Source organism: Lampris incognitus, chromosome 14 (genome assembly GCF_029633865.1).
Source record: "Lampris incognitus isolate fLamInc1 chromosome 14, fLamInc1.hap2, whole genome shotgun sequence".
Taxonomy (NCBI): domain Eukaryota; kingdom Metazoa; phylum Chordata; class Actinopteri; order Lampriformes; family Lampridae; genus Lampris; species Lampris incognitus.
The window spans coordinates 30,685,154-30,712,627 of record NC_079224.1 but is presented as its reverse complement, the minus strand read 5'-3'; the positions used below and the strand labels follow the sequence as shown (position 1 = coordinate 30,712,627).

General features: G+C 42.7%; 1 protein-coding gene across 1 annotated transcript in view; it reads right to left on the bottom strand.

The window, feature by feature from the left end:
- kif1ab (kinesin family member 1Ab) overlaps nucleotides 1-27,241 on the bottom strand; it is a 47,428-nt gene extending 20,187 nt beyond the window's left edge. The window contains exons 1-25 of the mRNA XM_056293287.1: nucleotides 27,054-27,241; nucleotides 22,352-22,425; nucleotides 19,784-19,963; nucleotides 19,512-19,580; nucleotides 18,336-18,514; nucleotides 17,935-18,046; nucleotides 17,354-17,431; nucleotides 16,370-16,435; nucleotides 16,259-16,276; nucleotides 16,049-16,127; nucleotides 15,725-15,803; nucleotides 14,639-14,781; nucleotides 11,352-11,551; nucleotides 11,072-11,151; nucleotides 5,509-5,584; nucleotides 5,142-5,221; nucleotides 4,653-4,759; nucleotides 4,373-4,456; nucleotides 3,922-4,102; nucleotides 3,658-3,730; nucleotides 3,293-3,383; nucleotides 2,866-3,014; nucleotides 820-998; nucleotides 487-624; nucleotides 129-247 (exon numbers count right to left, since the gene is read on the bottom strand). Of these exons, the coding sequence (XP_056149262.1) occupies nucleotides 129-247; nucleotides 487-624; nucleotides 820-998; nucleotides 2,866-3,014; nucleotides 3,293-3,383; nucleotides 3,658-3,730; nucleotides 3,922-4,102; nucleotides 4,373-4,456; nucleotides 4,653-4,759; nucleotides 5,142-5,221; nucleotides 5,509-5,584; nucleotides 11,072-11,151; nucleotides 11,352-11,551; nucleotides 14,639-14,781; nucleotides 15,725-15,803; nucleotides 16,049-16,127; nucleotides 16,259-16,276; nucleotides 16,370-16,435; nucleotides 17,354-17,431; nucleotides 17,935-18,046; nucleotides 18,336-18,514; nucleotides 19,512-19,580; nucleotides 19,784-19,963; nucleotides 22,352-22,425; nucleotides 27,054-27,159 (2,740 nt within the window). The 5' untranslated portion in view covers nucleotides 27,160-27,241. The remainder of the gene's footprint in view (nucleotides 1-128; nucleotides 248-486; nucleotides 625-819; nucleotides 999-2,865; nucleotides 3,015-3,292; nucleotides 3,384-3,657; nucleotides 3,731-3,921; nucleotides 4,103-4,372; nucleotides 4,457-4,652; nucleotides 4,760-5,141; nucleotides 5,222-5,508; nucleotides 5,585-11,071; nucleotides 11,152-11,351; nucleotides 11,552-14,638; nucleotides 14,782-15,724; nucleotides 15,804-16,048; nucleotides 16,128-16,258; nucleotides 16,277-16,369; nucleotides 16,436-17,353; nucleotides 17,432-17,934; nucleotides 18,047-18,335; nucleotides 18,515-19,511; nucleotides 19,581-19,783; nucleotides 19,964-22,351; nucleotides 22,426-27,053) is intronic.
- Between the last annotated feature and the right edge of the window lie 233 nt (nucleotides 27,242-27,474).

Below are 27,474 nucleotides of genomic sequence, written 5' to 3'. Positions count from 1 at the left end.
CAGAAATAGAGGAACAGTCACATCTAAGAGTCTTCCCTTTCTTTGATTTCAAACAGCTCTTGAGCCTTCTTTTAGGAATTTTTATGACAATCTTAAAAAAAAACAGCAAATCCAACCCAAATTTGTACCTGAGATGGCCTGCACAGCCACCCTGAGGAAGCCCTTCACCTCTCCCTTCTCACTGACGATGGCCACGCGGTGTACCAAGGGCACTGGATACAGCAGGTTACTCAAATATACAAATGCCCTGAAGGAAGAAGGGAGAGCGTGAGAAAAGTGTTTCGGGCATTAACAAACCTTTATTATGTAATATTGTAGTATTAATACTGTCCAGCGAAATGCACATACAATGCACATATGGAGAATTTGGTGCTGTTCTTTTTGTTGCATAAAGCTAATGTGTATACACATTCCTTTTAGGCTTGTCAACACTTCAGCGTGGCGGTTAGGGTTAGTGCCAATGTTAAGGCGGTCACTGTGACTGACCTGCCAACGAGTCTAAACCATGGGAAGCGGTCATAGAAGGGATCTCCGCCGGTGAGGGCGTGGTCACAGTCCTCCATAGTGCTGCTGGGCACCTCTGCAGCGCGGTCATACATCTCCCTCATTAGGTCTAGTCTCTGCCTGCAGGGGGCAGTAATTTGGGGGGAAAAAAAGGTCTGAAACAGCCTACTGATGATACATTTTGATGTTGCTATAAGTGTGTCAAGGATGGACACACACACACACACACACACACACACACACACACACACACACACACACACACACACACACACACACACACACACACACACACACATTACAAAATCCCAGTACCTGAGTTTCTCCAGAGTCCAATAATGTGTAGCTCCATTCTTTTGGTCCTGGACTTCTACGGCCACGATGGTCCTGGGGAAAGGTCTTCTCTCCCTCTCTTTGGCCATGCTTGGGGGCAGCAGGTCAGGTGGCAAGGGGGAGTAAAGTGTGTCTGTCAACAAGACAAACTGGAACTGGACCTGGAAATTGCAATGCAATAAGATGCAGGCTTAAATGACACCAGGAACATTGGAAAACATTTTGATATAGCTTGACCAGGTTGGCCCACAGTTAACCCATCTTCCAGTATTAATGGTTGTAAATGTGGAGCAGATATGTCTATGCTAGAATGCCAGACGAATACTCAATGTAACTATGAAAACCAAAAAAAAAAAAGAGAGTATAAAAACAGCTTTTTCCCCTATGCGGTAGATCCTATGAGCCAACTAATTATTCATCCCCAACCGCTCATACTCGCACTCACACTCACACACACACACACACACACACCCTGTGGGTTATTACTCTCTTGCCTCTGGCATCCAGCATCTACTATTCTTTGAAGTGAATAATGTATAATTTGAATACTGAACGACACAGTAGAAAGCCACTATCTCATAATTCTTCTCTGACTGTTTACTTGCAGTACTACAGCTCATATAAAGAATTTTGAACCTCTGATCTGAGGAAAGAATCCCAAACATATTTGTGTGTGTGTGTGTTTACTGCCCCGTCGCTCAGAGGCCCCTGCTGCCGATTGACCCGGTCACGGCTCTTTTCTGTCCTGGCCCCACAGTGGTGGAATGAACTCCCCACTGATGTCAGGACAGCGGAGTCGCTGCCCATCTTTTGGCGCAGGTTGAAAACTCACCTCTTCAAGAACTACTACCCTGTTACTTGCTCTTAGCAATTATTGTATTCACTCATTTAAAAAAAAAAATCTTTCTTACGCTTTTACTTTAGCACTGGTTTGGCTCTTAGATGCTTGTTTAGAGAAAAGATGCACTTATGACCTCTGATGACTAGTAGTTCTCCTGATTTCCTACGTTAAATGCACTTATTGTAAGTCGCTTTGGATAAAAGCGCCGGCTAACTGACTGTAATGTAATGTGTGTGTGTGTGTGTGTAACCCTAACCCTCGCATTACATTCAGCCGGCATTAGCAATGGGATGAGCATCTCCTACATTCGATATTAATTACATTGTGCTCAGTCACCGGGCTATTTCTACCTGCTGCACGTAGAAATAGTGTGAATTAATGTTTTTTCAACCTCTCATCATTTTAAATCCTGTTAGGTTCTTTATAGTCCATGGGTACTAGCATGAGCATGCTACACTTGTCCTCAAGCTGGACTGAACAGCAAACACTCAATGATCAAATGATCAATAATTGTTAAGTGTCAGAAGAGAATTATAACGTACATCATGGTGCTAAAAATTAAGTTTCTTTTATTAATCCCCTTGGGGAAATTCAGTTACTGCAAATTAACCCATCCTAGCTGTGATCTGTGTAGCTAGGAGCAGTGGGCTGCTGCCTTCATGCAGCACCCGGGGACCAACTCCAGTTCTTTTCCCATTGCCTTGGTCGGGGGCACAGACAGGAGTATTAACCCTAACATGCATGACTTTTTGATAGTGGAGGAAACTGGAGCACCCGGAGAAAACCCACCGCAGGCACGGGGAGAACATGCAAACTCCACACAAGATGACCTGGGATGACCCCCAAGGTTGGACAACCCTGGGCTTCGAACCCAGGACCTTCTTGCTGTGAGACGACAGCACTGGACCACCGTGCCATCCATATCATACTATATCATCCAGTTTGTCAAAACTACCATATCTCACAAAAAACATGAAAATTTACAGTAGAATCCTTTGTATTTGAAATATGAAGTAGGTCACTTAAGTTGTTTTAAGACTTCAATTTTGATCCATGCCTGCGGTAAAATATGTGAAAAAATACTGTGAGGCTCAAAGGCTCTGAAATCGTCTCATGAAATAGATTTGTGAAAAAAATAGAAATAACTCACAGGAGTGAATCAAGAAAATCACAACACCGGTGCTTACCTTCTTCTTGAGCTCGACACTGATGGCATTGGCCTCCTTGAGGAAGATGGCATTGCCCCAAAGCAGATCTCTAAGCGAGGTGAACTGGTAGAAACGCCACTTACGAAATGCCCACAAAGCCAACTCAGTCTCACGCTTGGTCCAAGGCACTGGAGCAGAAAATAACACCAGCTAACAAATTAGATTTTTACACTGAGCGGAAACAGCCAGATAGATTTGTTAAGTGGTCAGCAGCCAAACACCATACGGACTTGATTCTTGATTCGAAGGTCACCATTATTGGATATCCTTTCAAGCATAACTCTCCTCCTGGTGGATTGATTTTTTTCTTTTTTACAAGTGTAAAACAAAGTATAAACTACAGCGAAATACTCTTCCACACAATGTAACATGATATTTAATAAGTCAGTGACATTTATTGTCTGACCTTCCTCTTCCGGCTCCTCCTCTTCCTCAGGGGACTCCAGGTATTGAGAATCCACCTGCCTCTGAAGGGCTTCTAGTTTACTCTCATAGTCCTGAGACAGAACATAGCACACAGGACCCATGTCAAAAACACGCTGTATGAGCAGCTCACAAAAACACACTTTTTGTATATTACCCTTAGTGTTGTTGATATTGTTCTGTTTTTGTTGTAGTGGTTATTTACACCTTAGGACATCTGCTGGGTATGCTAATGTGACAGGAGATGAATGCATTGAAACTTTATGCTGCGTGCACACACACACACACACACACACACACACACACACACACACACACACACACACACACACACACACACTCCCTCACCAGTCGCTGCTGTTCCAGGAGGTTACTGGCTTCCTCTCTCTCTTTGCGGTACTGATCCTCCAACTCCTGCAGCCTTAAGGGGACAGAAACACAACACCTTGTTCTACCTAATACCAACAAACTGAAATCCACAGTCTGCAAGATGGGTTTGTGAAATGGTGATTGATTGTTGATGATAACATCTAACAGAATAATACTGCTACTCTAGTGTCACTATTTTCCAGACTTGCTAATTGAGAGTAATTATCATGTTTTGTGTCACACCTCTGCTCCATCTCCTGCTTCATGTCGATGCCCTGTTTCTCCAACAGTTCTCTCTGGGCAAAGGCCCAGTCGACGGGCTCCGCGGGTGTCTCCGCGCATGGTGTTCGTTCCCGCTCCAGGCGGGCCTGCTCCGGGTCATTGAAGCGAAACACGTGGCTCTTGCCCATGATGATGCGGTTCCCTGTGGAGTGCAAAGTTCAAATGTTTGGTGTGTTCCGATATTACTAAGTGTAAATATATGCAGATGAAGGCAGGTGTGGCATCAAAATTTTGATTTATAAATGATATGATAATAACATAATAATGATACAAACCTCAACAAATCTATTCATGAAGGATACATAAAGTGAAACATAAAGGAAATAAGATTTTGTCCTGTCTATTGTGCAGGTTTTGTTTTCTTTTTCACCTGTTTGCCGCCTATAAAATGTCACTGGGGTTCAACATTTACCGGACCGCAGGACAATGGGTGACGTCACTCTCTTCCCATTGACGTACGTCTCTGCTTCTTCACATGGCTCCAGAACAACACTTCCTTTTCGGGGGAATAAAAGTCCAAAATAACAAAAATGTTGAATTTGGCATTCAAACATTTAAAATATGCACATTTTTAAAATGAAAAAAAAGTATACGATATATGGACTTCATGTATGATGTGTATATTTGACTAAGAAGCTATACAAACATAAAGACAGACAAACAAAGCGACAGAAAGTACATATAACCTTTACCTTCTCCCTGGGGGCCTGTGGTGCTGCTGAAGGTACAGTGCTCCTCTTTAATGAAATGACCACTAAGAACAATGTCTTGCCGTGTTTTGGCATCTTCCCGGCCGACCCTGAGGGCAGATAAGATTACATGCGTCACTTTTGACGAGCTAGCTACCTGTTGAAAACTGACAAACTGATTGCTCTTGATATGACAAACACTCTTGGCTATGATATAAACACTATTCACTAAACTAGGATGCCTGTAGGCTGACACACGCATATATCAGCTGACTGCTGACTCTATTATTGGCCTCTTTAGAAGAAAGCATCCGCTAAATGAAAATATGTAATGCAAATCAGGTTAAAGGAATTCCTGTGTATGATATACTATGTAATATGTTAGCCTATCTCTAATACATGATGCTGTGTGGCTACATAACATGCATTTTATATAGTAAAATAAATGTGTACATGCTGGGGATGAAATGTAAGAAATATGGCGAGCCTTACTTCGTGATGCCATCTTTGATGTAATACAGGAGGCACTCAGACATCAGTGGATCCTCATTTAGGTTCACCAGATGAGGTGTCTGACACAAATAGAGGCAGATATCATGTGGTGTGTGTGGTTAATGAAGGAGGGGCAATATATGGCCCTGTATGGCTCAATGAGATGAGTATAGCGCTGACACTACTGGGGTTCAGGGTGCAACTGCAATGGGGGTTGCATGTGTTCAAAATGTACAATATGTCATTATGGTAATATCAGGGAGTATGGAAAAAAGTGGCAAGCTAATGATGTGGTTTATTTGAGATCAGTACTGTGTTGAAATTATGGACATCTGCACATCGGATGACTCTGTATATTGTAGCTGACCTTTTTGGGGGAGAAGACGCCCACAGTACCTCCGTCCTCTCTCATGGCCACTCCCATCTCAGCCAGCAAGGCCTCTCTACAGAGATCAGAGAACAGCTGACAATTGTCCGGCTAGCATAATGACACCGTTGTTGTTCTAGCGTCAAATCTGAGGCTAGCTGTGAGAAGGGCAAAACTTGAAGGGGGTGTAAACTGAGACGGCTTTACTGCTGATGTCTCAAACAGACCATGCATCAGCACTGTTTGCTTAAAAAAATTTCAGGTGGGAATTTAGGGGGAAAAAACACAACAGCACCATTTAAAAAACGAGTTTACGATAGACAAGTAAAGTGGATTTAAGACCTTAATTTTCAGTCCTAAAAATCAGGAATCAGCAATCAGATACATTCATTTGTCAGTGCAACACAAAGAAAAACACACGTCCAAAACCTACAAGAACCCATATATCCAAACTACAAAAAAAAACTACAAAAACATATATCCAACATATCCCAAAAAAATAGAAAATTCACTGTCCAAGAGAGCAAACGCCAGCCAGGATGACTGTTGGAACTGGGTTAACTTGGTTAAAATGCCCTTAAGCTGAAATCAAGGATTTTTCTCCATCGTTAAATAGTTATTTCATCCATCTGGACCACACAGGCAGGTTACATAACATTAACTGGCATCATTGGTTGGAGAAACTCTCCATATACTGGGCAGGATGAACACTGGTGCAGCGGCAAATATGCTCCTACTCAAACAGGAGAAAGGATTTTAAATGTGATAAACGAAGTGGCGATGCTTCTGTTGGACAGGTAATCTACCAATTTTACAATCAGTTAAATTTCAATTGACCTTTCACAAAGTACTGCCCCAGAACGGTGCTTGTCCAATCCTACCTTAGCAATGGTTTCTATGTGAGGGAGGTCCGTCAAGCTTTCAAACACACAGCAAAATGCTGAAACGGTGTGCCTATGGGATCTGCAAATCGGATACTAGATATCTGAAAAGTTTGGAGGGGGTGTCATTTTGTTTCCCTTCCCGAAACCCAGAACGCAAGAAGCGCAATGTTAGAAATAGATTTCACAGTATAGCAGACCCCATGGCTAGCTTAATCCATCCAAAATCAACAAAAATACCTGCCTGCTCCAAGCTAAGCTTGCTACTAGCTATTATTGATAGCTAATACAGCTAACGTATTATTACTGTTACTTTTACCCACACAATTATTATTACCATTATTAACATATCAACGTATTACTGACTAACAAAATAACATTATTAATGTATGTGATGAACATAACCAGCTTAGTCTGCGTCCAGAGATACCTAATTTAATGATAGCTTATGATAGCTAGCCCGAACTCAGCCACTGAGGATGCACAAGCCAGTGCATCCTTAGTGCCGGTCCCAAGCCTGGACAAATGGGGAGGGTTGCGTCAGGAAGAGCATCCGGCGTAAAATCTTTGCCAAATCAAATATGCGGATGATAAATAAGACTTACATGCCGGATCGGTCGAGACCCGGGTTACCAACGACCGCCACCAGTACTGTTAACCAGCAGGGTGTCGGTGGAAACTATGCTACTGTTGGGCGAAGGAGAAGGAGAGGGGGAAAGCATGTCCAGAGGCAGCTAGAGAAGAGGAAGGGTAGGCATGTGGAGGTGAGAGTTGGAACTTTGAATGTTGGCACAATGACTGGTAAAGGGAGAGAGCTGGCTGACATGATGGAAAGAAGAAAGATAGGCATATTGCATGTGCAAGAGACCAGGTGGAAGGGGAGTAAGGCCAGGAGTATCGGAGGTGGGTTCAAACTCTTCTACCATAGTGTGAATGGGAGGAGAAATGGGGTAGGGGTAATTCTGAAGGAAGAGTATGTCAAGAGCGTGCTGGAGGTGAAGAGAGTGTCAGACAGAGTGATGAGTATGAAGCTGGAAATTGAAGGTTTATTGCTGAATGTTATCAGCGCATATGCCCCGCAAGTTGGGTGTGAGATGGATGAAAAAGAAGAATTCTGGAGTGAGTTGGACGACATGGTGGAGAGGGTACCCAAGGAGGAGAGAGTGGTGATTGGAGCGGACTTCAATGGACATGTTGGTGAAGGGAACAGAGGTGATGAGGAGGTGATGGGAAGGTATGGAGTCAAGAAGAGAAATGTGGAAGGCTAGATGGTGGTCGATTTTGCGAAAAGAATGGAAATGGCTGTGGTGAATACATATTTCATGAAGAGGGAGGAACACAGGGTGACGTACAAGAGTGGAGGAAAGTGCAAAGGTGGACTATATCTTATGTAGAAGGCGCGATCTAAAAGGGATTGGAGACTGCAAGCTGGTGACAGGGGAGAACGTAGCTAGGCAGCATCGGATGGTGGTCTGTAGGATGACTTTGGAGACCAAGAAGAGGAAGCGAGTGAAGACACAGCCGAAGATCAAATGGTGGAAGTTGAAGAAGGAAGACTGTTGTGTGGAGTTCAGGCAGGAGTTAAGACAGGCACTGGGTGGTAGTGAAGAGTTGCCAGATGGCTGGACAACCACTGCAGAAATAGTGAGGGAGACAGCTAGGAAGGTACTTAGTGTGTCATCAGGACAGAGGAAGGAAGACAAGGAGACTTGGTGGTGGAATGAGGAAGTACAGCAAATTATACAGAGGAAAAGGTTGGCAAAGAAGAAGTGGGATAGTAAGAGAGATGAAGAAAGTAGACAGGCGTACAAGGAGATGCAGCATAAAGCAAAGAGAGAGGTGGCAAAGGCAAAGCAAAAGGCGTATGGTGAGTTGTATGACAGGTTAGACACTAAGGAAGGAGAAAAGGACCAATTGGCTAGACAGAGGGACCAAGCTGCAAAGGATGTGCAGCAAGTTAGGGCAATCAAGGATAGAGATGGAAATGTGCTGATAAGCGAGGAGAGTGCGCTAAGAAGGTGGAAGGAGTACTTTGAGGGGCTGATGAATGAAGAAAATGAGAGAGAGAGAAGGTTGGATGATGTAGGGATAGTGAATCAGGAAGTTCAGTGGATTAACAAGGAGGAAGTGAGGGCAGCTATGAAGAGGATGAAGAGTGGAAAGGCAGTTGGTCCTGATGACATACCTGGGGAGGCATGGAGATGTTTAGGAGAGATGGCAGTGGAGTTTTTAACTAGATTGTTTAACACAATCCTGGAAAGTGAGAGGATGCCTGAGGAGTGGAGAAGAAGCATACTGGTACCGATTTTCAAGAACAAGGGCGATGTGCAGAACTGTAACAACTACAGAGGTACAAAGTTGATCAGCCACAGCATGAAGATTTGGGAAAGAGTAATAGAAGCTAGGTTAAGAGGAGAGGTGATGATCAGCGAGCAGCAGTATGGTTTCATGCCACAAAAGAGCACCACAGATGCGATGTTTGCTTCGAGAATGTTGATTGAGAAGTATAGAGAAGGCCAGAAAGAGTTGCATTGTGTCTTTGTAGATTTAGAGAAAGCTGATGACAGAGTGCCGAGAGAGGAGGTGTGGTATTGTATGAGGAAGTCAGGAGTTGCAGAGAAGTATGTAGGAGTGGTGCAGGATACGTATGAGGGAAGTGTGACAATGGTGAGGTGTGCGGTTGGAATGACAGATGGGTTCAAGGTGGAGGTCGGATTACATCAAGGATCGGCTCTGAGCCCTTTCTTGTTTGCAATGGTGATGGACAGGTTGACGGACAAGATCAGGCAGGAGTCTCCATGGACGATGATGTTCGCGGATGACATTGTGATCTGTAGCGAGAGTAGGGTGCAAGTTGAGGAGAGCCTGGAGAGGTGGAGGTATGCACTGGAGAGAAGAGGAATGAAAGTCAGTAGGAGCAAGACGAAATACCTATGCGTGAATGAGAGAGAGGACAGTGGAATGGTCAGGATGCAAGGAGTGGAGGTGACAAAGGCATTTGAGTTTAAATACTTGGGGTCAACTGTCCAAAGTAACGGGGAGTGCAGTAGAGAGGTGAAAAAGAGAGTGCAGGCAGGGTGGAGTGGGTGGAGAAGTGTGTCAGGAGTGATTTGCGACAGAAGGGTACCAGCAAGAGTTAAAGGGAAAGTTTACAAGATGGTTGTGAGACCAGCTATGTTATATGGTTTGGAGACAGTGGCACTGACGAAAAGACAGGAGGCGGAGCTGGAGGTGGCAGAGTAGAAGATGCTAAGATTTTCACTGGGAGTAACGAAGAAGGACAGGATTAGGAACGATTATATTAGAGGGACCGCTCAGGTTGGACGGTTTGGAGACAAAGCAAGAGAGGCAAGATTGAGATGGCTTGGACATGTGTGGAGGAGAGATGCTGAATATATTGGGAGAAGGATGCTGAATATGGAGCTGCCAGGCAAGAGGAGAAGAGGAATGCCAAAGAGGAGGTTTATGGATGTGGTGAGGGGAGACATGCAGGTGGCTGGTGTGACAGAGGAAGACGCAGAAGACAGGAAGAAATGGAAACGGATGATCCGCTGTGGCGACCCCTAACGGGAGCAGCTGAAAGTAGTAGTAGTAGTTATGATAGCTAGCCCACTAACATAACTTTGTTATGCTAGTCACAGGTTGGCCAGGTTCCACTTTCATTTCAGAGCATAAAGACCGGCGGGGAGGGTCGGCTGGGATGGTCTCTCGCCAGTCTGACCTCCTCATATCCGGCCTATTTTAAACTTTTCTCCCCCTCTGTGAGCTCCAGGTGGGGACCGGTCGTTCGGAAAAGTCATCCCGCCCACGGGGGCATCTCGTTTGCCTTATTTTGTTGAAAATACCGGTTCTGGTCTGAAGGTAAAAAAAAAATTTTTTAAATCATGTGGCGGTTCCCCCGGCCCCGGGGCATGTCCCTGGCCGCCCTGCGACCCCCCAGTAGCCCATACAGTACCCCCGAAAAAGCCTGGATAAAAGAACGCTATGGGGAACCTTGGCCAAAATCAACACTATAATACGGTGATGTTGACCATGGATTATCAAAAATATACCAATAATAGCTGAAATATGTAACTTACCCTACAGTGCAAGAGAACAATTGGTCCACAATGTGTTTCAGAATTAGTTGATGGGGTTTCTCATTCTTTGATTGCGACCGGTAAGCTTTACGCTCAATTACAGTCACACCCGGCAGCCCGGAGTCCACGCAAGTCAGTTTTACTTTTAAAATTCTGAATGTATCCCGCCACCGCATACTGTAACCCCTTCTGCCTTTCACGGGATGATATTAAGGATGAATTACTCCAAAATACATTACTTATTTTCTCTGGGAATGTGCGGATTTCTTCCTTCATGTTTTGGTGTTTTCCGGCTACTTCCTGGATGGTTCTGAAATGCTTGAAGGGCATAGCAACAGTAACTAAGGGGGGAGGGACTTTGCAAAAGGTCAATTACAGTACAACAGTGTTCCTATGTAGTTTGATGTGGTTTGTAATATATTAGACTGTGTTAGCTTTGGTCTGAGAATGCCATTTTTACAAGGGTGGGAACTGTTTACTGCTGAACTGACAGCACACAAGCGACGATGGCTGCTACACCTTGTTTGTAGTTCTCACTGCAGGAGGGAGTGGCGGACAGATTGGGGGGAAATCACAGATTCAAGCTTTAATTTTCTGACCAACCTCTCCATACGAATGGCCTCAGTACGTCGCAGCTTCTCTTCCCAAGTCTCGTTGAGCTCGGCGATGATTTTCTCAGTTTCCTGTTGGTGAGAGGAAGGCACATTTCTGAAAAACTATAACTTACTTGACATTGTGGTTTGCTGATTCTTTTACTACAAGGCTCATTTCTCTTATCCATCTTCTCTGCCCCACCCCCAAATCACCTCATATCCTCCCTCCCATGCAACTTTCTCTCCTATCCTGGACCTCTCTCCCATTTCTCCAATAACGTCGCTCTTACCTTAAGCCTCTCAATGGCCTCTTCACTGGCAGGACTAAATATACGGTCGTGGAGGTTGGTGATGGACCCAGCCCGACTGGACAAGGCTGAGAGGGAGGGGGAGGGGCTCATTCCCGTCATGGCATTGGTCACTGTGGAGACATCACCCCTTTGATTGACAGCCTGGCGATTATTCACAAAGTTCTTGTAATCGCACAGGTCTGCCAGAGAGAGAGGCGTTGCGTGGAGGAGAGCAAGAGAGAGGGACGGAAGGACGAAAGGAAGGAAGGAAGGAAGGAAGGAAGGAAGGAAGGAAGGAAGGAAGGAAGGAAGGAAGGAAGGAAGGAAGGAAGGAAGGAAGGAAGGAAGGAAGGAAGGAAGGAAGGAAGGAAGGAAGGAAGGAAGGAAGGAAGGAAGGAAGGAGTGTATGCCGGGAAATTACAGCGAGACATTGGGGACAAATAAGTACACGCAGAGGAATGGATAAAAAGGAAAAAGGGAAAATGGGGAGGAGTACAAAAAAAAGAAGAGAAAGCTCAAAGTAATCATAGAGGCAGAGAAATGTTTGCTTACCAAAGCCATAGCAGAGAGAGTAAAAACAGCAACTCAAATCAATGTGATGCCATTTGAATTGAAAGGTAGGGGAACAGGTGCATTTTTTTTTACACTAAAATGCACTGTGCATACACACACACACACACACACACACACACTCAGCGAGCTCACAAGCACTTATGTGGCTAATCAGAAGCACACAAAAAAAAGGGGGAAAAAAGTGTCCATCAATACATTACACAGGCCACAATACAGCCAGAGGTTTATGGACTCTCTTATGTGTGGCTTTGTCAAAGCGGCGAGGGGGAAGTTGAGCACCAAGCCTCTGGCCAAACAGCTCAAGTCTGATGCAAGCGCAATTATGCACCCGACTCGCTTTCAGTTAGCTCCCACATGCAGAGAACCCAATTTCCAGCTATCTAAAATGGTTTCCTTCTGGGCAGTCCTTTCTTTTCTGCTTGCCAGTGTTGTGAATAGAAAACACGGCAGCAGTCTAGCAACGAAGCCTTTGGACCAGGTTATCCAAGGTTAAATTCACATTCAGATTTGGCTCCTTCTCTCGACTTGTCCGCTTTGCAGGACTTTAATCGAAACTGATCGAGGAGACTAAGCTTACACTGTGTCTGTTAACTGTCAACACACAAGCCTTTCAAAAGAAACACGGCCCCATTTTTTTAGAAAGATTACAAGTATTTTATGGTCAGACTGCCCAGCAAAATGAAGAAATATTACTATCAAAACTAAAACTAACAGAAAGAGTAAAAAGGCCATTTTGGAGAAATTTCTGAGAAAAGAATCAGAGCATACTGCAACAAGATTTACTCAGATGGAAAAATACTTTTTGTTTAGCTCTAAATGAGTCACCTTTTCTTTTTTGTCATATCATTATTGATTTGCATTTCTGACTTTGCAAGGTTTGATAGTTAGGTCTCTGCTGTGGTGAATGCTGGCTTGGGATTAATTTCAATTAGGTGCAAAGCGCAAGCTGGTCAGAATGATACACACATTTCAAACCAGTGATGGCAGGATCGGGGCATCGATACGCTGATAGGACAAAGGAGAGATAAGATAGACTGTGTGTGAGATACATCGACACTCCTCATTAAATACTATCACCCCACTTTTTTTAATGTGCAAGACAAAATGGGGCTGCAATAAACGTTGATGTGTACCTGTATGCCTGTGTATGCCTGTGTGCATGCATGTGTGTGTGTGTGTGTGTGTGTGTGTGTGTGTGTGTGTGTGTGTGCGCATTTATGTAGGCATTGAGCATGTGTGTGTGTATGTGTGCTTTCAAAAGCCTCTGATATGCAAATATATGCAAATATATGCATATATATATATATACATACACACACACGTATACATTATATGTATATATAGAGAGAGAGCGCACACACAGACACACATATATGCATATATATATATATATACAGCATACACTACCGTTCAAAAGTTTGGGATCACCCAAACAATTTTGTGTTTTCCATGAAAAGTCACACTTATTCACCACCATATGTTGTGAAATGAATAGAAAATAGAGTCAAGACATTGACAAGGTTAGAAATAATGATTTGTATTTGAAATAAGATTTTTTTTACATCAAACTTTGCTTTCGTCAAAGAATCCTCCATTTGCAGCAATTACAGCATTGCAGACCTTTGGCATTCTAGCTGTTAATTTGTTGAGGTAATCTGGAGAAATTGCACCCCACGCTTCCAGAAGCAGCTCCCACAAGTTGGATTGGTTGGATGGGCACTTCTTTGAGCAGATTGAGTTTCTGGAGCATCACATTTGTGGGGTCAATTAAACGCTCAAAATGGCCAGAAAAAGAGAACTTTCATCTGAAACTCGACAGTCTATTCTTGTTCTTAGAAATGAAGGCTATTCCATGCGAGAAATTGCTAAGAAATTGAAGATTTCCTACACCGGTGTGTACTACTCCCTTCAGAGGACAGCACAAACAGGCTCTAACAGGTACTATTTAATGAAGATGCCAGTTGGGGACCTGTGAGGCGTCTGTTTCTCAAACTAGAGACTCTAATGTACTTATCTTCTTGCTCAGTTGTGCAACGCGGCCTCCCACTTCTTTTTCTACTCTGGTTAGAGCCTGTTTGTGCTGTCCTCTGAAGGGAGTAGTACACACTGGTGTAGGAAATCTTCAATTTCTTAGCAATTTCTCGCATGGAATAGCCTTCATTTCTAAGAACAAGAATAGACTGTCGAGTTTCAGATGAAAGTTCTCTTTTTCTGGCCATTTTGAGCGTTTAATTGACCCCACAAATGTGATGCTCCAGAAACTCAATCTGCTCAAAGAAGTGCCCATCCAACCAATCCAACTTGTGGGAGCTGCTTCTGGAAGCGTGGGGTGCAATTTCTCCAGATTACCTCAACAAATTAACAGCTAGAATGCCAAAGGTCTGCAATGCTGTAATTGCTGCAAATGGAGGATTCTTTGACGAAAGCAAAATTTGATGTAAAAAAAATCTTATTTCAAATACAAATCATTATTTCTAACCTTGTCAATGTCTTGACTCTATTTTCTATTCATTTCACAACATATGGTGATGAATAAGTGTGACTTTTCATGGAAAACACAAAATTGTTTGGGTGATCCCAAACTTTTGAACGGTAGTGTATATAGGTACACTTTTTGTACATTTTGTCTGTGTGTGTGTGTGTGTGTGTGTGTGTGTCTGTGTGTGTGTGTGTGTGTGTGTGTGAGATGATGTCTTTCCCAGTGAAATGCTCACTCTCTATGATGTCTCCTAGTCCTTGTGCATACAAGAGTTCTTTGAGGCGAGACACTTCCTCCTTCAACTCACGAACCAGACGGTTGTTGGGGTCCTCGTTGATAACGGCATTACAGCGGATCTGCTTGGCACGGTCGGCATACCTGGGAGAGCCAAGAGCCACAAGAGGGAAGTATCGAGAAAAGAGAAAGAATGCTTTTTGACAACAAAAATACAATCAAGGAATTATTGTCGCTAAGTCTCAAAGTTGAAAGACAGACGATGGGTTTCTTGTGCACTTTTTTGGGGGGATTTTTCCCCCCCTTTTTCTCCCCAATTGTACCTGGCCAATCATCCCGCTCTCCGAGCCATCCTGGTTGCTGCTCCACCCCCTATGCCCATCAGGGGAGGGCTGCAGACTACCGCATGCCTCCTCAGATACATGTGGAGTCACCAGCCGCTTCTTTTCACCTGACAGTGAGGAGTTTCGCCAGGGGGACGTAGCGCTTGGGAGGATCACGCTATTCCCCCAGTCCCCCCCCCCCGAACAGGCGCCCCGACCGACCAGAGAAGGCATTAGTGCAGCAACCAGGACACATACCCACATCTGGCTTCTCACCCGCAGACATGGCCAATTGTGTCTGTAGGGACACCCGATCAAGCCGGCAGTAACACAGGGATTCAGACGGGTGATCCCCAATTTGGTAGGCAACGGAATAGACCGCCATGCCACCCGGATGCCCCCTCTTGTGCACTTTTGATAAGACGCCAGTGTGATGCATAAAATGGTACGTGGAGCTTCAAGGGGTCAAAAGTTAGTGCAACATTTTTAAATGGGTTTAGACACAAATGAGGATAACAGATAGATTCAAACCATTCACATTATGAGGGAAACTAGCACCTTTATATCTTCCATGGGTAATATGTAAAATAAACTTCTCTGATAATATAATTTAGATTTGTAGGTTAACAGTAAATTTTGTAAGATAAGACAATAAATTCCTCCAGACAAACACTTATTTTAATTATCGACCCCCAAAGAGACCATCCTATATCTGATTTACATGTTTTTAAGAGGAGAGGTCATCTCTATGATTACTTTCACACCTGAGAGTACTGAGGGTCTCGTCATAGTTAATGTCTGCAGGGCTGAGGGCCGCCACCATGGCTGTACGAGAGTTGCCACCTGACAGAGAGGAGGAGAGATGACTCATTAAACAGGCCTTCATTATGAACCAGCCAATTATTTCCTTCATCTACTTGATGAGAAGAAATCAGATTTAAAAAAAAAGATTATCAAGTTATCAAGTAGTAGTAAGACTAGAGGTGATTAAGTCTTCAAATCCACATAGAAAACTTGAATAAAATGAAACAAGAGAAGTGCAGAGAAGTAAAAAAAGAAAACTAAGGATTATTTTTATTCATCCATACCCAAGTTTTCCCTCAGCAGCCATGTTAGAACTGAGTCTCTGTATGGAATGAAACTCTCCACCTTCTTCTTTTTCTTATTCTGGATATTAAAAAACCAATTGACAGTGTACAGCCTTGCAGATCCCCTTGATGAAAACACACTGAGCATGACAAAAAAATGAAATGCTTCACATATTCATTCATCGACCACCAATACTTTGCATCACTCACCTTATTTGGTGCAGAGTCCTGAAAGCAGAGATGTGACAGCACTTGTTAGAAGTGCAATTAAAAAATTTCAGTTAATAAATATTTTTGTCGAGGACTTTAAAGGATTCTTACCACTTCGGCTAAAGCTGAAATTACTTTCCCAAGTGTGGTCAAAGATTTGTTGATATTTGCACCCTCCTGGAAATACGCAGAATACAAAGTTAAGCACATGAATAATTTATACATTCAATAATGAGTCAATTGTTGACATTAATAAAGATAACTACTAACTTACAGTTAATAGTGATAAAAGTTTACAATTACTATTGCTATCGTTAATGAATAATTAATGAATACTATTACAACTAGCACCACTACTTCTGGAAATAATAGTTGTTCTACTACAAGAACAATAACAATGATAATAATAAGAATAAAACAACAATTGAAAAATAATAATAATGATAGTAATAAAATTAACAATAACAATATAAAGATTTAAAGAAATTCTCAAAGCACAATTGACCTTTCACAAAGTCCCGCCCCCCTTAGTTACTGTTGCTATGCCCGTCAAGCATTTCGGAACTATCCAGGAAGTAGCCGGAAAACACCAAAACATGAAGGAAGAAATCAGCGCATTGTGTGGGTAAAAGTAACAGTAATGACACGTTAGCTGTATTAGCTATCAATAATAGCTAGTAGCAAGCTTAGCTTGGAGCAGACAGGTATTTTCGTTGATTTTGGATGGATTAAGCAGGCCATGGGGTCTGCTATACTGCAAAATCTATTGCCGACATTGCGCTTCTTGCGTTCTGGGTTTCGGGAAGGGAAAGAAAATTACACCCCCCTCCAAACTTTTCAGATATCTAGTATCCGATTTGCAGATCCCATAGGCACACCATTTCAGCATTTTGTTGTGTGTTTGAAAGCTTGACAGACCGTTGCTAAGGTAGGATTGGACAAGCACCATTCTGGGGCGGTACTTTGCGAAAGGTCAATTAGAAAATATGTGTGGGGTGTTAAAAATTCAACACTTGACACATTAAAATGCAAAGCAAAATAGTCTCTTTCCACTATATTCGGTCAAACAAAGCAGAAAAACTACAACAATATTACCTTCAGTCTGGTTCCTTTAGCTCCTGTTGAGTCGGCCCTCTCACTGCCAGCCAAGTCCACAAGACTGATTTTGCTGACCTGTAATAATTAACAATGTTGGTAATGTAAAACACACACACACACACACACACACACACACACACACACACACACACACACACACACACACACACACACACACACACACACACACACACACACACACACGAGAGCTAACACAACTATCCCCCAGACATTGGAACAGGAAACCATAGTGAGACAAAAGTGTGGCTCTAGGTCAATACAATAGGCCTCCACCCACTCATAGAAGATCTTAAAAGACACTACAGTCATGCAGCCTCCATTCTACAGCTACTGTGTCGCACCAGTGTTGAGTTCCAGCATTACAATATGAGATATTCATTCCTGTTGCTGATTAGTTCACCTGGTTCCTTTCACAGCACTGCAGTGTCCTTGTTACAAGGCATCTTCTCCTACCTGTTTAGTTAATGCCCTCTTTGTCGCCGCTGAACCCAGTGGCTGAAATTTGCAGCAACATGCATTTGGTGGGTCACGGACCCGTGCGTTTTCAATTTCTTTACCTTCTCAGAGGTGTTGTCCGTCTCCGTGTCATATTTCTTTTGGGTGAAAATTATGTTGAAGACAGCGTGGGAGCGGCTGCTGGTCTCGTTCATGTTTGTCGCTGCCACCGTCCTGACAGAAAGATAGAGGACCTTCATGCGGCATGTTACTTTGCAAATTTCCCGTATTTCTCTCTACATACCCGTTACCTACTCCAATGCATCCCATCCAAATCAGACATTTGTCTGACACCTTTAAGTATTTATGTATTCCTATCTAATTGTTTATTCATCTAGTGGTTTACTAATTAGTACAATCCACTGTCTCTATATAGCAGTACATTAAATTGTGTGGTCTGAACACATCCCAACATCCATCTGCACTGTGTGTCATCCACAGCTGGCCAAGCTCATTTCATTACCTAGCCTTGTTTCCAGAGTCCATCAGGTCCTGAATGTCGTTGTAGGAGGTGACAGCCAGTTTGGACAGGTCCTCTACATAGGGGCCCATCAGAGGATGCTCTCTGACACGAAGGTTTCCTTTGTTCTTGGGGTTCAGCAGGTCACGCACACGCTCACAGTAGATTTCCATGTAACTCACCTTGGGAGGTAGATGGTACAATGACCTTGTGAGTTATTCATAACTGCTGTTGCTAATGGAGTGACTGTAGAATTTTTTTTAAAACAAGCTACCAACCAACCAACCAATCAATCAGTCAATGAAGTTGCCTTTTATATAGCACTTTTCTAGCTGCAACAGCAATCAAATGAACCAAGTAAAAAAGTACATGAACTAAAATATAACCATAACCAACTAAATTAGAGGCATTTTCTACTAATTAACAGGGAGAAATAGACAATTTTCTTCAATTCCATCAGAATTTGCCTCTCCAAAAGTATGCTGCCTAAAAATGAAGGTTTGCATTTTTTAGCATTGGAGCATTGTTTTGCAGCCCCTTGTATGTCTTTTCTTTTCTTTTTTTTCTTCCTTTTTTCCCCCCTTTTTTTCCCCAGTAGTATCTGGCCAATCAGCCCTCTCTCTGAGCCATCCTGGTCACTGCTCCACCCCCTCTGCCGATCTGGGGAGGGCTGCAGACTACCACATGCTTCCTCCGATACATGTGGAGTTGCCAGCCACTTCTTTTCACCAAACAGTGAGGAGTTTCCCCCAAGGGGGATGTAGTGCATGGGAGGATCACGCTATTCCCCCCAGTTCCCCCTCACCCCTGAACAGGCGCCCGACCAACCAGGAGGAGCTAGTGCAGTGACCAGGACACATGCCCACATCTGGCTTCCCTCCCGCAGACATGGCCAATTGTGTCTGTAGGGGACACCTGACCAAGCCGGAGGTAACACAGGGATTTGAATCGGAGATCCTCGTGTTGGTAGGCAATGGAATAGACCGCAACACCACCCGGACACCCTCTTGTATATGTCTTTTCCACTTGGCCTCTCACAATCATGCCGATTCACGAATGCGATCTTTTCCTACTGCTTTAACGTCATTTAATCTGAGCTACATTTGGATAAGGAAGCTCACTGAATGCACACATGTGAAAAAAGAAAGTATTTTAGTGACAGCAATCAGTTTGACTCACCTCCACAGAGTAAGACATGCTGTTGTCATTGTTGCTGTCGTTGATCTTGGTGAAAAGGTCCTCACACAGCTAGAGAACACACAGTTTGGATCAATATGATAGTGGTCACTGTTTAAGAATATATATTTTTTAAACAAATGCATTCAATGTGACAGAACACACTACAAATTAATTGTTTAATGTCCTTGTCAACAGGATTACCTACACATGGTGTTTGTTGTAAATTACATCTGTAATCATTAGAAAACTTTGTTCATTGTCTCATATGTTACCAGAGGTATAATTCCTTGCTGGTCCTTTTCTTGTCGTCCCATCATGGTGTAGCTTTTCCCAGCTCCGGTCTGGCCATAAGCAAAAATACACACATTGTAGCCTTCAAAGGCATGAAGCAGCATCTCCTCCCCGATGTCCTTGTACACCTGCATCTGGGATGCATAGTTGATGTCCTCGGGCTGAGAAAGTGAAGGGTTGGATTGAAAAAAAAAAAAGATAAACCAAACATCAGTATATCCTGTTGAATAATCTGAAATTCTTGTATTTGTAAAAAAAAAAAAAAAGGGGGGGGGGAACAGATTTGGAAGAAAAGTCACATTTACATATTGAAAAAAGTGGACATCTCTCGGGAATTAATCTATGTGGTTTGGGTATGGGGTAAATCAATAATGTGGCTAAAAATATCGAATAAGTGTTTAGACAGTGTAGTAAAATAGCAAGATTTAGACAAATATATGAACACATTTGATCATATTTTTACTTGTTGCAGATGTAACAGACATTTACACATGTGTGTAACTGCTCATTTGATAAATACAGTGCACCCGGAAAGTATTCACACCCCTTCACTTTCCCCACATTTTGTTATGTTACAGCCTTATTCCAAAATGGATTAAATTCATTTTTTTCTCTCATCAATCTATACACAATACCCCATAACGACAAAGTGAAAAAGGTTTTGTAGAAATTTTTGTAAATTTATTAAAAATAAAAAACTGAAATATTGCATGTACATAAGTATTCACACCCTTTGCTATGACACTCAAAATTGAGCTCAGGTTCATCCTGTTTCCACTGATCATCCTTAGATGTTTCTACATCTTGATTGGAGTCCACCTCTAGTAAATTCAATTGATTGGACATGATTTGGAAAGGCACACACCTGTCTATATAAGGTCCCACTGTTGACAGTGCATGTCAGAGCAGAAACCAAGCCATGAATTCAAAGGAATTGTCTGTGGACCTCCGAGACAGGATTGCATCGAGGCACTAATCTGGGGAAGGGTACAAAAAAATTTCTACAGCTTGGAAGGTCCCGAAGAGCACAGTGGTCTCCATCGTTCATAAATGGAAGAAGTTTGGATCCACCAGGACTCTTCCTAGAGCTGGCCGCCCAGCCAAACTGAGCAATCGGGGAAGAAGGGCCTTGGTCAGGGAGGTGACCAAGAACCCGATGGTCACTCTGACAGAGCTCCAGCGTTCCTCTGTGGAGATGGGAGAACCTTCCAGAAGGACAACCATCTCTGCAGCACTCCACCAATCAGGCCTTTATGGTAGAGTGGCCAGACGGAAGCCTCTGCTCAGTAAAAGGCACATGATAGCCCGCTTGGAGTTTGCCAGAAAGCACCTAAAGGACTCTCAGACCATGAGAAACAAGATTCTCTGGTCTGATGAAACCAAGATTGAACTCTTTGGCCTTGAATGCCAAACGTCACGTCTGGAGGAAACCAGGCACCTCTCATCACCTTGCTAATACCATCCCTACAGTGAAGCATGGTGGTGGCAGCATCATGCTGTGGGGATGTTTTTCAGCGGCAGGAACTGGGAGACTAGTCAGGATTGAGGGAAAGATGAATGGAGCAAAGTACAGAGAGATCCTTGATGAAAACCTGCTCCAGAGCGCTCAGGACCTGGGGCGAAGGTTTACCTTTCAACACGACAATAACCCTAAGCACACAGCCAAGACAACGAAGGAGTGGCTTCGGGACAAGTCTGTGAATGTCCTTGAGTGGCCCAGCCAGAGCCCAGACTTGAACCCCATTGAACATCTCTGGAAAGACCTGAAAATAGCTGTGCAGCGACGCTCCCCATCTAACCTGACAGAGCTCGAGAGGATCTGCAGAGAAAAATGGGAGAAATACCCCAAATATAGGTGTGCCAAGCTTGTAGCTCCCTACCCAAGATGACTTGAGGCTGTAATCACTGCCAAGGGTACCTCAACCAAGTACTGAGTAAAGGGTGTGAATACTTATGTACATGCAATATTTCAGCTTTTTATTTTTAATAAATTTGCAAACATTTCTACAAAACCTTTTTCACTTTATCATTATGGGGTATTGTATGTAGATTGATGAGAAAAAAAGAAATTAAATCCATTTTGGAATAAGGCTGTAACATAACAAAATGTGGGGAAAGTGAAGGGGTGTGAATACTTTCCGGATGCACTGTAGGTATGCCAAGCTTGTAGCTTCATACTCAAGAAGACTTGAGGCTGTAATCGCTGCCAAGGGTGCCTCAACCAAGTACTGAGTAAAGGGTGTGAATACTTATGTACACGCAATATTTCAGTTTTCTATTTTTAATAAATTTGCAAAAATTTCTACAAAACCTTTTTCGCTTTGTCATTATGGGGTATTGTATGTAGATTGATGAGAAAAAAAGGAATTTAATCCATTTAGGAATAAGGCTGTAACCTAACAAAATGTGGGGAAAGTGAAGGGGTGTGAATACTTTCCGGATGCACTATATATCAAGGTAAGATACTAACCTGCTGAAGGTGGTGGAAACAAAGTAAAAGCAGGACTATTCATTGCAAAATGTCAATGTACATCATAAGTAAAACTTACCGTTGTGTGTGACCAGTAGGAGAAGTCAAAGTTGAAGCTCTTGTTCTCTTTTGGTTGTTTCGGGTTCAGGATTGCTAAAATATAACACAAAGGATAACTTTAATAATAACAGCTTCATTTATATATCACTTTTCTTAACAATGTTACAAGTGCTTTACAAAAGAAATAAAACCAGACAAGGCAAAGAGGAGACTAAGACCAAAGGACATGAGCAAAGAAGAGGTAAAAACAATAAATGAATAAGAACAAATAGGAATAAAAATAAAAACAGTATAAATAAATAAAAGCAAATATTAAACACTTCTAAAAGCTTTCACAAAGAGAAAAGTCTTAAGAAGGGATGCATGCACAATAATCTAGGTAAGAAAATCAAAGGAGGTTGAATCAGTTCATCTGGATACATTTATTGACAGATATGTTTCATCACTCAACCAAGTGAGTTGGCAGGCCAGTGGCCATTCTTTCAAGGATAAGGATGTGCACATCCTTGATAGGGAGGAACAGTGGTTTGAACGGGGAGTCAAAGAGGCCATCTATGTTAAGAGGGAACGACCATCCCTGAACCGGGGGGGGGGGGCACCTAGACTGAAGATGTCACTTAGTTGAGTGATGAAAAGTATCTGTCAATAAACATATCCAGATGAACTGATTCAACCTTCTTTGATTTTAAGATGAGATTTAAAAGAAGCTAGAGACTTAATGTTTCTGAGTTCAATAGGAAGAGAGTTCCATAATGTGGGGGCTCTAACAGCTAAGGCCCCATCACCCTTTGTGACAAACCACAACCTGGTAATAACCAGCAGGGCTTCATCTGTAAATCTTAATAGTCGAGAGGGCGTATACCAGGTCAATAAATCAGAGATGTATTTAGGAGCAAGACTGTTTAAAGCCTTAAAAGTGAGCAATAACATTTTAAAATCAATTTGAAATCTAACAGGGAGCCAGTGTAGGAAGGCAAGCACAGGAGTGATATGGTCATACCAACTGGAGACGGTGGAGGGAGCCCTGACTGACACCCGAGTGACACCCAAGTAAAGTACATTGCAATAATCAAGCCAAGAATAGATAAAAGCGTGTATAACTTTTTGTAGATCAGCAATTGATAAAAAATGGCCTAATTTTAGAAATTATCTTGAGCTGGGGAAAACATGACTGAACAACATTTTTGACTTGATTATCAAAACAGAGGTTAGCATCAAATATTACCCCTAGATTCCTAGCAGTCTGCTTAAGACAATTTGACAGAACACCAAGATTAGTACCAAAAGGGTTGATGGAATCTGGGGGACCAAACAGAATGACCTCAGACTTATCATCAATTAAATTTAAGAAAATGATGAGACATCCAGGATTTACTTTTAGAGAGGCAAGTTGTGAAATTTGCTAGGCTGCTAGGATCTGTGGGTTTTAGTGGCATGAATAACTGTATGTCATCGGCATAAAAACACATCATGATTTTGAATAACCTGGCCAAAAGGCAGCATGTATATAGAACACAGAAGGGGGACAAAAACTGAGCCTTGAGGGACACCACACCACCCCAAGAAGTTCAGGTACCAGAATATACAAATCCAAAGGGTGATTATCATGTGAAACCAGAGATTCCCAAATTAAATACTGTGTCCGATGACATATTTTCATAAGATACAAATGGTTGAGGCCATGATTTAGGAGAAGTCCAAAAGACCAAATGGCTTGATTTGTTGTGTTTAACTCATTTTATTTTATTTTTCTCTCTTTTTTTCCTTCCATTTCATTTGTTGATGTTGCTGTTGTACTATAGTTTCCCACTAATTGTTCTCAGTTAGTCACATAAAGTTGAATCAGTTCATATGGACTAAACGGTTATTGTTTCATCACTCATCTAAGTGACCTCTTCAGTCTGGAGAGGTCACATAGATGAGTGATGAAACAATAAACATTGTATCTAGAAGAACTGATTCAACTTTCTGTGATTTTCTTACCTGGATTACCAAGCATGCATAAAGACTGTTCTGAGTTAGATTCAGCTTTAACTCTTCACCTGTTTGTTGCTAATATTATGTTATTGTTATCACTTTTATTTATTTCTTTTTTTTTCTCTTCGATAAAATTTTAAGAAGGTTTTGAAGAATCTTTCTGGATTTTTCTTGATCATATGCAGTCATGGTTTCTCTCTCTGGGCCTCAGGATTGGTGCCATACCGAATTTACTGCAACGCCCAGTGTGGGCTATTCAAATGCAACAGCGTCGAAGATGTCCCACTGAGTATCCAGGCAAGAATGATACTGGACAGTATGTACTCATCCAGGAAAAGATGGTCTAACCACAATGCAGCCAAGTAAAAGTAGATCTCCAATGATGGAAAAAATGTGATTCCTCTTATTTAAAGCTTGTCCAGTTAACGAGTTGGACTGATAAGAGCTTAATCTGTGGCCTCCTCCACACATAGTGAGAATGAGGTCATCGAAACACCGACAGGCACAGAGCCCCGGCAGAATGCCACACATTCTCTCTCTCTCTCTCTCTCTCTCTCTCTCTCTCTCTCTCTCTCTCTCTCTCTCTCTCTCTCTCTCTCTCTCTCTCTCTCTCTCTCTCTCTCTCTCTCTCTCTCTCTCTCTCTCTCTCTCTCTCTCTCTCTCTCTCTCTCTCTCTCTCTCTCTCGCTCTCTCTATCTCTCTCACAAAAATACACAATATCGTCAAGTGACCCTTGCGTCCAGACTCGGTCAGAAACAAGGCCTCCTTTTGGTCTCTGTGTATCACGTGATGAGAGATGCAAGCTCTGGAGGTCACAACATCCTACGCATACTGACAGGCTTCAGTAGTTGGCCCTAACAGGAGCCTTTGTTTGGCTCCCTGGCAAAGCCCTAGCCACCAATATGCCCTGCATTTTACTATCCTATCGCTGCAAGACATCCGCTAGACCACTGATATGGATGAAATGCCAAATTTGCTTCAATATAGGTCATAAAGATATGATCAAAATTGCACCACAATGTCATCGGGTTACTGATTTCAGTATGTTTCACTCTGAATACATGGGTGAATTCCCAAAGAGGAAGCCTGTCTATGGTGCCCCACCTTAGTCATAAGGTTGCAACCAGGGTTATATCAATTATTTATATGAGCATGTGTTATTCTGCTTGGCAGACTGTAAAATATTCCAATTGGGAAACAGATTTAAAATGTGGATGATCAGGGTGGAATAAACCATGTACATCTTGGTCAGACAGCCAGATCTCTGTAATTTAACATAAATTATGTTTAAAGATACAATCTTTAAAAACAATATTACATGCAAACAAATTATGTCACATTGCTGCTGAATTTAGGACAACTGCCAATCCGCAAATAGCCAAAGCACTAATGCTTTTATAGGATGGTTGCTGTCTGATAGGACTTTTCCAGACGAATGATACAGCACATAATGTTTTATGTCCTCACCAAAGCAGTCAAATGTGGGAAAATAAGGCATGTCGCAACAAAGTTGAAGAAGTCGCTGTGGCTAACAAGCAGATAAGGCAAACTTCCTTAACGGAAGAGAAGACCTTTACTTGACAGCAGTGGCTAAAACTCAGGTTCAACCTTTTTTTTCCATTAGACAGCAGGGAAAGGGTTCTCTGTTTCATCTCAAATTAATCTCTGGGTTTTGGAGTGGTCAAACACCAGTGCAGTTTGTTGAACAACGTGCCTCAAATTAAATCAATAAAGGAATTCAGTCATCTTAGCCATTATAGTATTTTCAGCATTTGCAACATACATCATGGGTTATGGCACAATTTGTACTACATTTTATTTCACTGAATACATTGCTATATTGCTCCTATACTGGTATAAGAACAATATTGGGCCTCATTCATCAATCGTTTGTTCGTACATACAAATTTGTTCTTACACACCCATGAAATCTTTAGCCCTGAAGTTTGTCTCAGAGGTCAATGTAGAACCTGGGTAACCCTAGAATTTAGAGACCAATTGGCTAACACTAATGTCTTTGCGAGCCTGGGTGATTGCTCATTGCAAAAGGTAGACAATAGATGTTAGGGGGAAGGAATTATAGTGCTGCATGATTAATCTTATCGCAGCAGCTATGTCAGCCTGTACAAGTATATAACCACAACAGGCTGCGATTTAATTAAAATGCACCCATGGGCGTGAACGTCTGTTGTGTGCAGTCTGCATATCTACGCCCATAATTAAGAGATGACCAATCAGTCTGTTTGGGCAGTGAAGCGTGTGCAGGCTATGGCCACATGACTTCCGGTGTGCCGTGTGCAGGCCGGAAAGAAGGAAAAATGGATACCGACGACAACAAACAGGTTAACGCTGATGAACTGGTTGCGGGGGGAAAAAAACGCGACCTCTGGCAATATTTTGGATTCGAGCTCTGCGATATTGAGCAGAAAGAGATACTGTGTAAAACATACCAAATGAAAATCGCTACATGTCGCGGCAACGCAAATTTTTATTATTTGTATATGTATAAATGTGTTTATTATATCGCAATCGCAATATTGTCCACAATAATGGCAATATGACTTTTTCACCAAATCGTGCAGCACTATAAACATCAAGCCATATCGTGGGCCACAAACTCTCATGAGTGTGCAAGAACAAATTTGTACGTACGAACGATTGACGATAATGTCTGCTGTCTGACGGTACCCTGCCAGATCCTCATAGTGTGTGAATCCCTCTGTAATCCCACCTCTCATACTCACTTGTGGTGTTTCCTGACATCTGAATGATGCATTTGCTGTCTTTCCCGATCTCTCTGGAGTTGAAAGGTCTGACCCTCACCGCCACCTTCACTGATGCCCCCGCCATGCTGACGATGAAGGAGGAGCGCTCTGGCTACCAGAGGGGGTGAGGGGGAGTCTGTCAGGGGGGCTGGAAAGCCGTGTTGCCAGGCAGACACACCTGGTCACCTGGAACAGAAACGTTAGCAATGGTTGAGAGCAGAGCGGTCGAGTTATGGATGGGAACTTAGTTTGTTTTTTTTTTACAAAAAAAAATTAAGCAAAATGTGAAAAACCAATTGGCCTTACAGAAGAGCTGCAATCATGCCAAAAGGGTGCTCCATGGTGCTGGGTATACACCTATATACTTATAATAACAGAGAAAAAAGACCCAGCTACTTGG